Raw genomic sequence first — 12,862 nt, forward strand, 5'->3', positions numbered from 1 at the left:
CTCAACCAACGCGTTTACATACTCGTGCATCACAAATCTCCCCAGTGCTACAATATTGTGACGTCGTTTTCGTTAGGGTTGATCAGGTGAAGAAACCGTTACAGCCACCATACATCGGCCCATACCGCGTTATTTCGCGCCGACCTGAATATTTCGTCGTCGACAAAGGAGGTGTTCAAGATACCGTCAGCGTCGATCGACTAAAAGTAGCGCACATTGATCCCACTGTATACTCTCCTGTCAACCAATCACAACGCTTATCTACGCCTCCGCTTAACACGAACGACATAGCAACTCAAAAGTCGGATAACTTACAGCCAGTTGTTCATACTTGTTCTGGTAGAAAAGTGACATGGCCAACGAAGCTGCACAATTACATATCTTAGTAGCGTTCCTTATCGAGCGTTTATTTTGTTTATGCAACGCTCTAGAGGGGAGTTCTATGGTGATCCTTCTGACCAGCGCACATTAGTACTTTCTTTGTAACTTATCGTTACTCAAATTGTACCACTTTCTATCCCTCACTAAAATCTCAGCTTATTCCTCTTCTCTTCCTGCCGAATAACTTTTGTTTAAATGAACACAAAAAGAAATATGACACAATACAAATTCTGTACCTCGTGAAAGGCGTGTTCCCTTCTTGCTGTGTCGAATTACGCTGGCAGCGAGCTAACGAGCGGGGATCTACCTTTCAGACTACGACGGGATAGAAAGTATCTAGGAATATATCAAGGAAGATTCCAGGAAGGAGATCGATTTGGATTTATTGTGGTGGTAATAACTAACTGTACCAACTAACTGTGAGTTGTGTCATCTCGCCTATTTTTTCTCACTTGATTTCACTACTTTGAACTGGTATTTGCTCACGTTATCCACTACAAATGGCTGTGTTCCAGATGGTAAGAAGCAACTTGCAAGTGGTCATTATACCGTCGAACATGGAATCTGGACGGACAACCAGTACAACGCGTACTACCGGGTGTAAAAAAAATAACAGCAATTTTGCCAGCCAAAACGAATTCCACGACCTTGACGTCGTATGCAGGGACGCCAACTAGCACGATAGAACGCATTTTCAAGTAAAAGTAGCAAATTGTGGCTTTTTTAGGAGTTTATGTGGGCGAAGACTACATGTGCTCTCTCAAAGCGATTTGGAATGCATTGTAGGAGAAAAAGTGCATGGAGCAGGTAAATTCTCGGCAAAATCATCCACCACTTTCACGGACGAAGCGCGCTCAGCCATGCCAGCCAATAAAATGTGAGTCTCGCGCCCACAGTGGAACCTGAGCAAGTTTAAAGATCTTCCGACGAAACTGCGGCCGTGCGGGGAGATCTAATGTTTTGGAATAAATACCATCAACTGCTAAAACGTTATGTTAATATTTCGCTCTTCCTAACCATGCTTTCAGAAGAATTTCGAGTGTGCGTCTAAGACTCAGAGCTGTTTCTCGGGTTTATGTAAACAAAAAGAGATGCTCACCGCTTTCCAACGGAGTTTCTACCATTTCCGTCATTGGGTGCCTGAAACCGAACTCCTGTGTCGTCAAACTGGATGAATGGACAAAAAAGTCGCTTTTAGAACGTAATATCCTGTTTGACTGGTGGATGATATATCTCGTCAAGCAAAGCAGTTCACGGTCCGTTGTATTTGTCGAAAGGTAAGCCATTTTTATGGAGATCACTACCTTCGTGCAATATGGACCGGACGGATACTACAAGGTGACAACCCCAAGGTAAAGATTGGGCCAAACGACATTCAGTGGTGGAATAAGCAGAATCAGGGGTTCGAAGCAACCATGAGTTTGGTAGCTGAAACGCCCGGTCCAAACATCAGTCTAAAAAAGAAGGTCTTACCAAGGTACAATATATATGAAACATGTCTGTGAAGAATTGCACCAAATATTCTTCACGAATTTAAATGGATTTTAAATATCGTGGTCGACCTGAATCGAAAACTATATCCTTCGAAGCTACTGTAGTATTCTGATAGCCCGGTGAAACGCTACGCCCTCTCGGCATGTTCTGGTACGAAGGGTGTGCGACCTGTACGGCAAGCGTACGATAGTATATGCGACTCGAAAGATGATTAAGCCTGATTCACTTTATTCTCCATAAAATACATACGTTACGTTCGTATGTAACTTTTGATCAAGCTGTTACAGGTTTGATTCCCGGAAAGTGGCAGAGCTTAGGAGAAAGCCAACCATTAGAAGAAATGGCATATTGATTGCCTTGTGACCTGGTTACCTAAGCAATAAAGGCGATAGTATTGGTGCGAGGAAGCCAATGATCGAGCGGTGGTACCATATCCGCCACCGACATTGAAAATTGTGTAACAGCCAAGAGTTATCTTCGGATAACTCGTAATACGCAAGCCTCCGGGAAGGCAACATCAACTCGGGGCTGAGGTTCTATAAGGCACTAATAATGTAAGACATCAATTCACAATATATGGAACCTCGACAGCAGACACTCTTCCACAACAAATGATCCATTTGGACTATAAACGAACGAACCAGATGATCAAGCAGGCTTTCATGTGATGCGGTCACACGTGCATGAGGAGGGTCACCTAGTGGCTGGATGGCCTCAAGTTCACGTGAGTGAAGTGGTAGGGGCAAACAAATTCCAGTACATACACGCGCACTAAGCGAAAAAGTAGAGCGGGCATTACATATAGGGGGAGAAGAAGCATGAGGAATTCAAAATGTTGGGGGAATTGACGACACATATACCTAAGTAAAATCCCGGTGTCCCCATCCAGATGTAGCAGTTGTCTGATTCGACTATATAGTTTTTTTCATAATTCACTGCTAGGTCATACACTGTACTTAAATCGGTCGCTTTCACTCAGCGCATACCTGGGCTGTAGGAGCTCTGTGAGTCAGACGATTCCCAGGAATTCTGGATACACGTCCTATCCAGGTTAGCCGGAGGAGCACGAGTAACAGATACACTGTGTGAAAGCCCCATCCCAAATTTATCTGTTGTACCTCAGCATTGTTATTGAACAGTTTCCCCGAACCCGACAAATGCGTTTGAGTAAACGATGGTAGAACGCCCTCGGATTTCCAACCTCCTCTGCATGTCGATACTAAGTTTCTGACTGTTGACAAAATATTCTGACGGCACCTTGGTGCAGAAGTGGTCGAAGACTGGCAGCACCTGTGCTAGTCTTCCGGATGCGAGGAGCACTCTCAACTTTAGGCAGAATACCGGGCACTTTCAGCAGGAAGAGTGAGAGGGGGCAGCCTTGTCTTGCAAAGCTGGACGCGGTAAACTCAAGCAAAAGCTTAGTATATACCCGTGTGTGTCTACTGAAATTCGGTGCAATAGTCTCACATAGGATATCGATTCGGAAAAAACCATGTTTGGTCCCAGACCTTGCCAAATTTTTCCTAGGCCGATAGAATTGAAGGCAATCATTAGATCACGAAAAATAACCAATGTAGGACGCTCAAGAGCTGGTCTTAAGCTAAATTAATGGTTGATGAATCCTATGCCAGGGCGACAGCCTAATCCCCACGAGTATATCTCTCCCGAGAAATAATCCCAGATGGTACCTTGGATGTGACAGATATGAGGCTGATGCGATGAGGGTTTTCGCATGACGTTCTTGAGCCCTTCTTAAAGAGTGAAATCACCATCGAAGTGCTTGACCCCATTGATTTCGACAAAAAAACTTCCGCAGTAAAATTACGATGGTTTCACCGCCCTCTATAATGAGTGCGGGTGCAGACCATTTGAGCTGAGTAGCTTTTCCCATGGAGGAATAATATCTCACGCTGACGGCGGACTGGCGTCGGTGTTACATTTGGGTCCGTCAGATTCTTCCAGATTCTGTGCCCGAGCAGGCCACCTGAACTATTTTTCCAGGTGTTCAACCCATCGATCAAGTTGATGATTGTGCGAGTGAGTTGCCGTTCCATCCTTTTTGCTCACACCTGTCTCCTCCTGACCGGTTGGTCAAATCAGCTGAAACAAGGCGCAGCTGTTCCTCATTTCCTACTCACTCGCGAACTACTAGCGTTCGGTGTCATTTTCAGGCTTTTGATTATTCAGTGTTTAAGAGGTTTGAGTGCGACATCGAAGTCGCTAGTTGGTGGTATACCTTTTTTGGCAGTATTGTTTGACTAGGTTACGCTTGATGAGTGCCTGTGGATCAAAGGAGCGAAATCCGTTCATAAAACACTTGACTGTGGATTAAATTTGTGTGATTGTTATATACAGAGTTGACGCTTGCTGCACGAGGCACAAACTGTGATTTTGACCGCTAGTCCTTGGGGGATGAGTTATCTGTTTATTTAGTTCTCTGTTGAAAACAAACGACCACCTCATGTCATGATAACAAAACTGAAGTTTGATAGATCGCCAATGGTACACGACCGTAACCGGAAGATAATTATTGACGCCTACAGAAATGGATAATGATGGTTTCCAAGACCATTTGCGCACCCAATTCTAACCTAGCCATGAGTGAATGCTGAAACCGATACTAAACTACTAGATGACATGACTGATGGGGTTGATGAATGCTAAAATAGTTGCTTTTTGTCCGGGGAGAATGAATTATTGATTCACGTGGTACCAATGCGACGGTGGACATATCTGTTGCATAACAAATGACGGGTTCAGTTTTGCATTCCTTGTAGCAGGAGCTGCTTTCCATCCGACAGTCCGCAGCTGGTGTATTCAAACGCTTTTGATGAATGAGAACACCATCAGCTGCTTCTAACCTTAGAGTGCCCAACTCGTTGAAAAACTAGCTAGCTCAAGCTAAACCAGACAAGCTGCCATGTGGAGTAGTCCTTCCGACTTCAGGACAGAGGTGACCTGCAGTTGGAAGCAGACAAACCAAAGTCACCGACAGTTAAGCATTGTTTCTTGAGGCCTTGGTAATTTACCCACCGACAGGAAGTCAAGGTTCTCAGAAACGGAAAAATGTAGTTTTGTTAACTTACTACGGCCACAGCTTTCAGTCTTCGTACGCAAAGTGGCATTGTGTTGGTGAACACGGGATTGGTAGTCAGCGACGAAGAACAATTTATTGCGAACACGAGCCGAAGGCAGAGTATCGAGCGTGATCCCAAACTTCAAAACGTGTACGGCGTCATGCGAAAGCCATCGTGATATCAACCTGGTGGCCGTGACGTTGCATATGCTGTCTGGTATTATTTTGCGCAGATTGGTCGACTGTCGACAGGGATGAATTCGAGAGAACGAAGATGAACTTCGTCCTGGTCGAGGATGGGCTCGTCATATCCTTACTTCGGTACACGGACGGCGTAACTCCTCCAAGAGTCAAATGACGGTCATTTTTCTTGCTACGGAGGGTGCTTCTGATCAACTCAGTCATCAGAAATGACGGCGGCTCGTGGACGATCAAGATGCCTTCAAACCTTTATAATCCCTTATTAGGATATTTCATGCAAACTCATTTGGGCGCGTACGGGTCTACTGAGCTGTCGCCTAAGCTCAAAATGCCGAGTGGTGTACGATAGAGAGCTTCCAACCCTTTTCCTCCCGAGCTTTATAATTGATACAGGGCTTGAAATTGCACTTCCAGCTTTGAAAACATTTGGGATCTAAATGATTCCGAGGTGTACGGTTAGATACTGATTCAGGTCTTTTGAAAATGCAAACCATTCTGAGTAACCCAGATTATTCTGCCGCATGGTTTGGTGTGCATTTCAATCCTGAAAATTCTGAAGTGTTGTTACAAGACCGCATGTCACGAATCCCAAAACTCATGCTGACAAAGGAACGAACAGACCTTTCAGATAAGTTTAACTGCCAGTTGTATAGGTTTAGGTGGATTGACCGAAGGTGAGGCCATGAAGGCCACGTTGGCTCTTGCTACCCTCCGACAACCATGCTAGTCTGTTAGTGACAGAGTATGCACTTCGACAGTGAGGTTCACACGCATGGGAACTAGTGTCCACGCTGTAGCCAACATAAACACGAAAATTGGAGAAAAATAGTATCTACAATCCCTACACCACAGACTGAGTGATGTAAGACACTCAAGGACAACGTTTTTCCCATGGTCCCTTAATGGCGCGTCTTACTGCACAACTGAATTCACAGGCACAATCGAGCGGTCAGGGGGCTATTCAACGTATATCAACACATGGGCCAAAGCAAAAGATCAACCGCCAGTCACATTGTTCGATACAATACAGAAAAACCCACTCCAGCATCCGAAAAGTTTGGCTATGACGTTCATCGCACAGAAACTGCGATTAGCACCGAATACAACTGACGGAGCTCAATCTGACGTCCGAACCTCCCGGGTAAAAGTACATAAACAAACATCAAAGGCTGAAAAACAGTGTGGGGGGGGGGCAGTAAAACTGAGTGACGAAATTTCATGGTCTCTACCGGGCAATGAGTTTTTTATCTAGCTAGGCTTCCGGGACCAGTGTCAAGGGAGGGCCCTTAGAGGGGAGGATGAGCCACACACACAAATAGGCCAACCAATCTATGAAAATGAAAGCAATTTTGGGTGGTACAGGACGCCACAAGTGCGCAGTTCAAGCACCTGCAATCAAAATAGGCTGAAAGCTGCCTTTCGTTCTCTGATTTACGCCGAGGTATAAAGTTCTGCAGTTCACTCAATATGCACCGTTTTGCATCAATTCCTGGGCCCAAGCCTAAGGCAGTAAAGGTTACATCATGACTGAATAAGAATGTAGTTCCCAAATAACTAACGGATGAAAAAATGGAGCTCCAAAGTGACTCCTTGCAGCCTAAGTCCAACTCAGCAATAATTCAGTTTATGAAAGTGGACTAGTCCAACACCATTTCCAAATACCATTCCGATACAATGAAAACCAGGGTTCGGAGGGAATGAAACATTCTTAAAAGATAGAGTACAAAACAGTTAGTTGAAAAAACTTTTTACACAGTTGCTCATTCATTGCAAATAGCTTGTGACAGCAGTAGGAAAAATGGAGATTCTGGGATTTCCATAAAAAACATCTGGCTGTGACCAATCGAAGTTGCAGTAGAAATAAAATTTACTACTGTTACACTGTCAGTAGTAAGGTTTTCCCCTGTCCAGATGGCAGCAGTAAACGCCCCGGGTCTCAATAGTCACGTGCTGGCAATTGTACGGATGTGAACAGAGATACAGGTAATAGTTAGTAGAATTAGTCGGATTCTATGTGAATCACTTCGCTTGGTGTTGCCATACTCTGCTCAGTCACGTTGGGTCTCTTGGTAGGAGGAGTGAAAAACGTGTCTAGGGTGGCTCGCTTGCGGCCCACAGATGGGACGGAGCTCAGTTTTGGCTCTTCTGTCTTCATGGTGGTAGTGTCAGTGAGTCCTACATTTTCTGAAACTAAGTTCTCACGCAAGGGTTGCGCTAAGAGAGGAGTCAGGTTCGTGTTTTCAATTTGCTTGAACTTTTTAGCCGTTTTGCGCGCCAGACGCTGTGGTGGGGATGGTGTGGACTCATTGACAGACGTCAAGCGTTTGACAACAACTGTTAAGGAATGGCCGTTGAGTAGACGGGCATCGAGTGGAACCGAATCCGCTGGAGGGGGTACTTGTGCTAGTTCCACTTCATCACCGATGGCAGGGACGTCTATGGAACGACGCTTGGAGCCCGGTGGACGATTCGATCGTTGGCTAATGGCAACCACATCAGTGAGAAACTCCCATGGAGGAAATGTGATGGCACTAAGTGCCGCATCATCTGATTCCATACCGAGCGTAGACAGTTCGTTCAGACCAAACAACGTCGTCAATTTCGGTCGATATTTTCGCAATATATTGGGGTGTACGGACCATCTGTGAACACGGAATGGAGGAGGAAAATCTGTTCAGGGGCACACAACAATAACCTGAAACCATTAAAGCGCATAACTGCCTAGTAAACGCGCGTTGTAAGTACATACTCTGAGGTCGTTAAATGGTAAGGCACAAACAAAATAGGGGGGACATTCAAGTCCGTAGTTACTCCTGAGCACCCTGGTAACATAAACAAAACTTACAAGTGGTGTGGACTAGAGAAACAAGCACGAAGGGATTTATCGGATCTTCTGTTCTTCGGAGGAGAGGCACACAGGCGCTCAAACACTTCATGATGGGACAGAAAACTTTAGATTGTCGGTTCTTCTGCCTTGCTTGGTGTCACATAAGCCAAAGTGACTTAGTGGAAGACGACATTCCTACTGTTTCAACAAGGTCCTGAAATGTAAACCAAGATATCTATCCTAGTGTACAACACATTAACAAGTGCGAACAGGCTTAGCATTAAACTTGGCAACCGGGTGTTGTCTGTGATTTGTTCGGATGTACTGAGTCCAAAACAAACAAGCAGCCAAAGACTGTCGCTGAAGAGTTTCTTTCTTCTGTTGTTTACCTAGAACCAAGGGGAATTTCATATTCTGGCTTCACTAAGAATTGCAGACCAGTTAACCAGCAGGAGACAGTTCAGTAAAATTTCGTCCCAAAGAGAAACGGTACCGTATTTGGAGAACACTTACCTGCCTTCTTCGAAAACGGCTAGTTCAGTCAACTTCGACAATACGAGTGTTTGACTCAAAGGCAAATCGTCCCAAGCTGGTCCAGCCAAAACAGCTTTGGTTCGTTGAGAGCAAGCTTGGGCGGGGGCGGCGGCAGTGTGACGTTTATAATCCATATATTTTGTGCATTCAGGGACAGTACCAGTAGTATGCTTGTGCCAGAAAACGCGAAACTCAAAAGCCAACTTCAATTTTCCAAGGGGGCTTTTATGCACCAACTGGATTAAATAAGGAACAGCTGGAATAGGGAGGGATAGGTGGAAAAAGAAAACCGATGCAAGCTATTAGAACACTAGGAGAATCAACCAAGCGGATAACCCGACGGTACGTACGACGCGCGGAGTAGTGCTATGATTACGGGGCAAAGAAAGCAACCTACCCTCTTCAGGGAGTTCCCTCCTTGTGCGGCGGGTCGACTGAGTAGCGGGTATGTCCATTTGGACAGTGATTGGAACCGCGGAGTCCCACAAATGGACCTAAATACAACATATCGGAAAAATACAGTGTAGTGCCGTGGGAGATGCGAAATAAAATGTACAGTGACTGTGTAACCAAACTGAGGGAAGTTTTTACGTCACCACCACCTTGGTTTTCGATAAAAACTAGTCGGTTTACAAAAAACTCATGCAAAGAAGTCCCCTCATCCCTAGTCGGGCGATCAGACGGGAGATAATGGTCTGCAATGTGCTCGCGGACCACTTGTGCGGGTGTGTGGATTCATTCAGATGATGACTAAATGTGGTAACTGACCTAACTATCCAAGGACAATCAGACTGCTAAGACTACCATTCACGCGTGCCATAGAAAAACCTGGCAACGCATATCCTGGAGCAGCACTTGAATTCAACAAGATTTTCGTGAGAACTCGAAACCGAAGAAGTGGTCATTACCAGTCAGGTAAATAAAAGCACAAGGTCGCCGTGAGATTCGCTGTGCTTGGTAAATACGGCCAACAATATATAAACGGTTGAGCAACAAGGGAAGCACATCAAAAAAGAACCCCGATCGAGTCGCGATGAATTAAACTCAAAACAAAGTTTGACGCACTCTTGTGGACCAACAATAAGGACTAAAAACTAGTGAAACAGAGAAGCGAAAAAATTATGGTACGAAGCTTACTCGATAGATACTCAGTGCCGAACGAACTAACTGCAGGCTCGATTTATCAACGGATGTGGAATCAGTAACACGAACCCCAATAGTTTCAATATTCTCCTTATCTTCATCTAACTGGTCGTTTGAGCTCAAAACATTTCCAGCTGGAATACTCTCAACTGGGTTCGGGAGCCAAACTGGTCCCAATACAAGTGGTATTAGCCGCTGCAGACCACGACGATGGGCAGTTTCGTATTCGACGACGGACAATCGCCTTCGTAGATTCTTCATCTCTTCCGCAGCTGCGTCCTCTTCTCCAACATCCTCGGCAGCTACACCTTCGTCATCGGACAGATAGCCATGTGGGACGAAGAAGGTATCATCCTCTTCCTCCTCCTCCTCTTCGTCCTTCTCTTCTTCCTCTTCTTCATTCTGAAATTTGAGATTTGAATTTAATGGGAAATATCTGACGGAACAATCACACTCACTGAGGACTCCACTTATGAAGATGAAGGCGGTATCGTTCATACTCAGAATGACGTAAACGAAAAACCTGCTTTTCAAACTGGAAGCAGTGTTTTGTATGCGTGGAATATGTTATCTTTTTGTTCGGGCCGAAGGTAGTTCACAAGAGACTTTGGGGCCGCTATATGTAGGACAAACAGGTAACAAAAACGCTGTCGCGCCGCTTAGGTTTGGGCATAAACCACGTGCACACACTACTGTAGTGAGGTGAGCGGAGCAGCAGTGCACCGTCTGTTCAGGTTTGTGCATATCTGGATCGTTCGCTGCTGGTCCGATCTGCAAGGTAATTTCGAGTAGCCCTAGAGGCTGATAACGTCCAACAAGCACGAAGATAACTTTAGAACGAAGTGTTTAGCATTCCGAACGTAAATATTACTTCCGCTTTTCTTAAAACGACCTCTCAGTTTTTTTTACGTCTAAGATACACGGTGACCTTGGAAATCAAACCTGCGAAACAAGCAGACTGCCCTTACACAGACTCACGAAACATCTAGTGTGCCGCTTATCTCAACTAAACCAGTAAACCAGTTGTATCGCCTTCGATGATCGTAGTTCGACCTGGTGAGTTGACATTAAGTCCCGTGACAGAACGATTGTAACCACTGGTAGAGCCATCACACTATCCCCGAGATTTACAAAGTGCACCGACACGTTCTATAAAAACAAGGAAGACGATGACTAGTAAGAAACACAATGCCACTTTGTTCAGCAGTCCGAATCTCTGATTCCAAGCTACACACCCCATCTAACGGTAAATAAGTTATAAGGAAAGTCGCCTTTAGGCTGTCATTGTAGGAACACCGGAAAACGGATATTTGACTCACTGTCCTAACAGGATGGCATGTTTCCTGACAAATAAACTGGTGAATACACCGACAGTAGCGTAACCAAAAAGACCGTCCAGTTATTTTGCATAGCCCTCTGTCCCGATCAGGCAATCAAAACCTAATGCCCAAAGACCATTGCGATCGGAACAACAAAAACCGCGATCAGTAGATAGCAGCTAAGGTGACCATAACGCATAATTCCCCATCCGCAGAACGGTTGGGACACAACTCACCTCCGACTGCGTGATACTCTCCCCAGGTTCATCCTCTTCCCACTCATCGTCAGAATCAACAGAATAATCCAGTTGTCGCACATCCTGAGCAAAAGGTCGTCGGCCAGTGACAATACGACTCCGCCGACGCCACGACCCGTAGTACGCAGGTCGATAGTTCTCCACAAATTGGAACAGCTTGGCGCGCAGCCACACCGTACCACCAGAACCTCGGCTTCCATGATACTTTAACGTAGGCGAGTTTAGGGTGGAACATGGTCCCTCACCCATAAGCATCACCTCGGGTGGCTCCCTACGAAATGAGACGAACGTAATTAAAATTGAATGGACATGACGGAATACGGTAAGTCCCGCTAAAACCAACATAAACATCAGAGGGTCCTCATACTTGTATTGAGTTAACAGTGATCCCTGGAAAATGGCTGAGTGAGATAGAGGAGAAACCATTTTGTACGAGAAAGTTGAACCACGGATTACGTGTGCTGAGAGTGAGAGAAATTGAAAAGCTTACTCCGATGGCTGTATTCCAGATGACAGACAATTAGAAAGAACTTTAAGGTAGATCGCACATCCTCTAAAATCCGAAATTGCTAGGTTGGCGGTAAGCAGCGGATACATAGGGGGGAAAATCGCAGCGACTTAAAAAAGCATCCACATCTCACTGCAGGAGTCCCCGGATCCGGGCAAGAAGGTTTTCTCATGCGGTCCACTCCAAATTATGGTCAGTGCCGAAATCAGTTTTCTTTCGCTCATAAAATGCAGAGGCCGTTGAATAAAGCAGTGCCAAACGAACGCTATTTACAAGGTTTCTGAAGACTCTTTGACATCCCACGACCAGTTTCATCCCTCTTGGGCCTCATCAGGTAAGTGCGATCCCGAGTTCCAGTCAACCTTTTTGTTCTACTTGAACACAAGTTGCACGAAATTCGCAAAATACACTCATTTGCACACCAACTTGGTTTTACTAGGTGGCTTAACTGAGTCCCAGCTGAATCTATCGTTTATGATATTCTGTAGAGTTTAAGTGCGATAAATGGGCCTTACAGAATAATTCATTACGTCACTGAAACGAATTATCTATCAGCTGGCCGGTGGGCTAGGACTACTAACGTATATGTGATAGACGAACCAAGTCACACACCTGAGATGCGCTTACTCCACTTGGAGTAGTGTCGACTGTGCTTTGTGCCACATCAACTTCCGAATGAACAAAATCGGTCCCCCCCTCACCCTTAGGCTGCACGCCAAGATGAACAACTCAGCCTAATTCATTGAATACTTGTCCATCAGGTTCTGATACATGGTAGATAGATACAACGTTGGTTGCAACAAACACTGATGTGCAACGGGAGATGCGGACAGACTGATATCAAATGCAGAGTGTCTGATAAGAATTCTTGACTGACCAAGTTCTGTTTGTAAACTGCGCTCTGTTGGTAGTGTGAAGAGATATGGGGAAATTTCGAGTCTCGAACCCCCGAATTTCCGGCTAGTAGTTTGAACACTTAGTCGGTCGGCCACAAACGGCTGTTCAGTGGTGTGATTAGTTCGCAATTAGACAAGACATAGCACCACTCATCTTTCACTTGACCGGGAAATCAGGAAATCCAAACTCTCTGGAGTTTATAGAGACGTGCATCACTAAGAGTTC

At 45.3% G+C, this 12,862-nt stretch overlaps 1 protein-coding gene across 1 annotated transcript in view; it reads right to left on the bottom strand.

The window, feature by feature from the left end:
• Positions 1–6,839: 6,839 nt before the first annotated feature.
• Positions 6,840–12,862, bottom strand: part of T265_06420 (hypothetical protein) — a gene marked incomplete at both ends in the record, with an annotated part of 13,942 nt that continues 7,919 nt past the window's right edge. The window contains 5 exons of the mRNA XM_009171678.1: positions 6,840–7,794; positions 8,493–8,769; positions 8,911–9,007; positions 9,651–10,058; positions 11,212–11,499. Coding sequence (XP_009169942.1) covers positions 7,152–7,794; positions 8,493–8,769; positions 8,911–9,007; positions 9,651–10,058; positions 11,212–11,499 — 1,713 coding nt within the window. The remainder of the gene's footprint in view (positions 7,795–8,492; positions 8,770–8,910; positions 9,008–9,650; positions 10,059–11,211; positions 11,500–12,862) is intronic.

The sequence above is a fragment of the Opisthorchis viverrini genome (assembly GCF_000715545.1).
Source record: "Opisthorchis viverrini unplaced genomic scaffold opera_v5_132, whole genome shotgun sequence".
NCBI classification, from domain to species: domain Eukaryota; kingdom Metazoa; phylum Platyhelminthes; class Trematoda; order Opisthorchiida; family Opisthorchiidae; genus Opisthorchis; species Opisthorchis viverrini.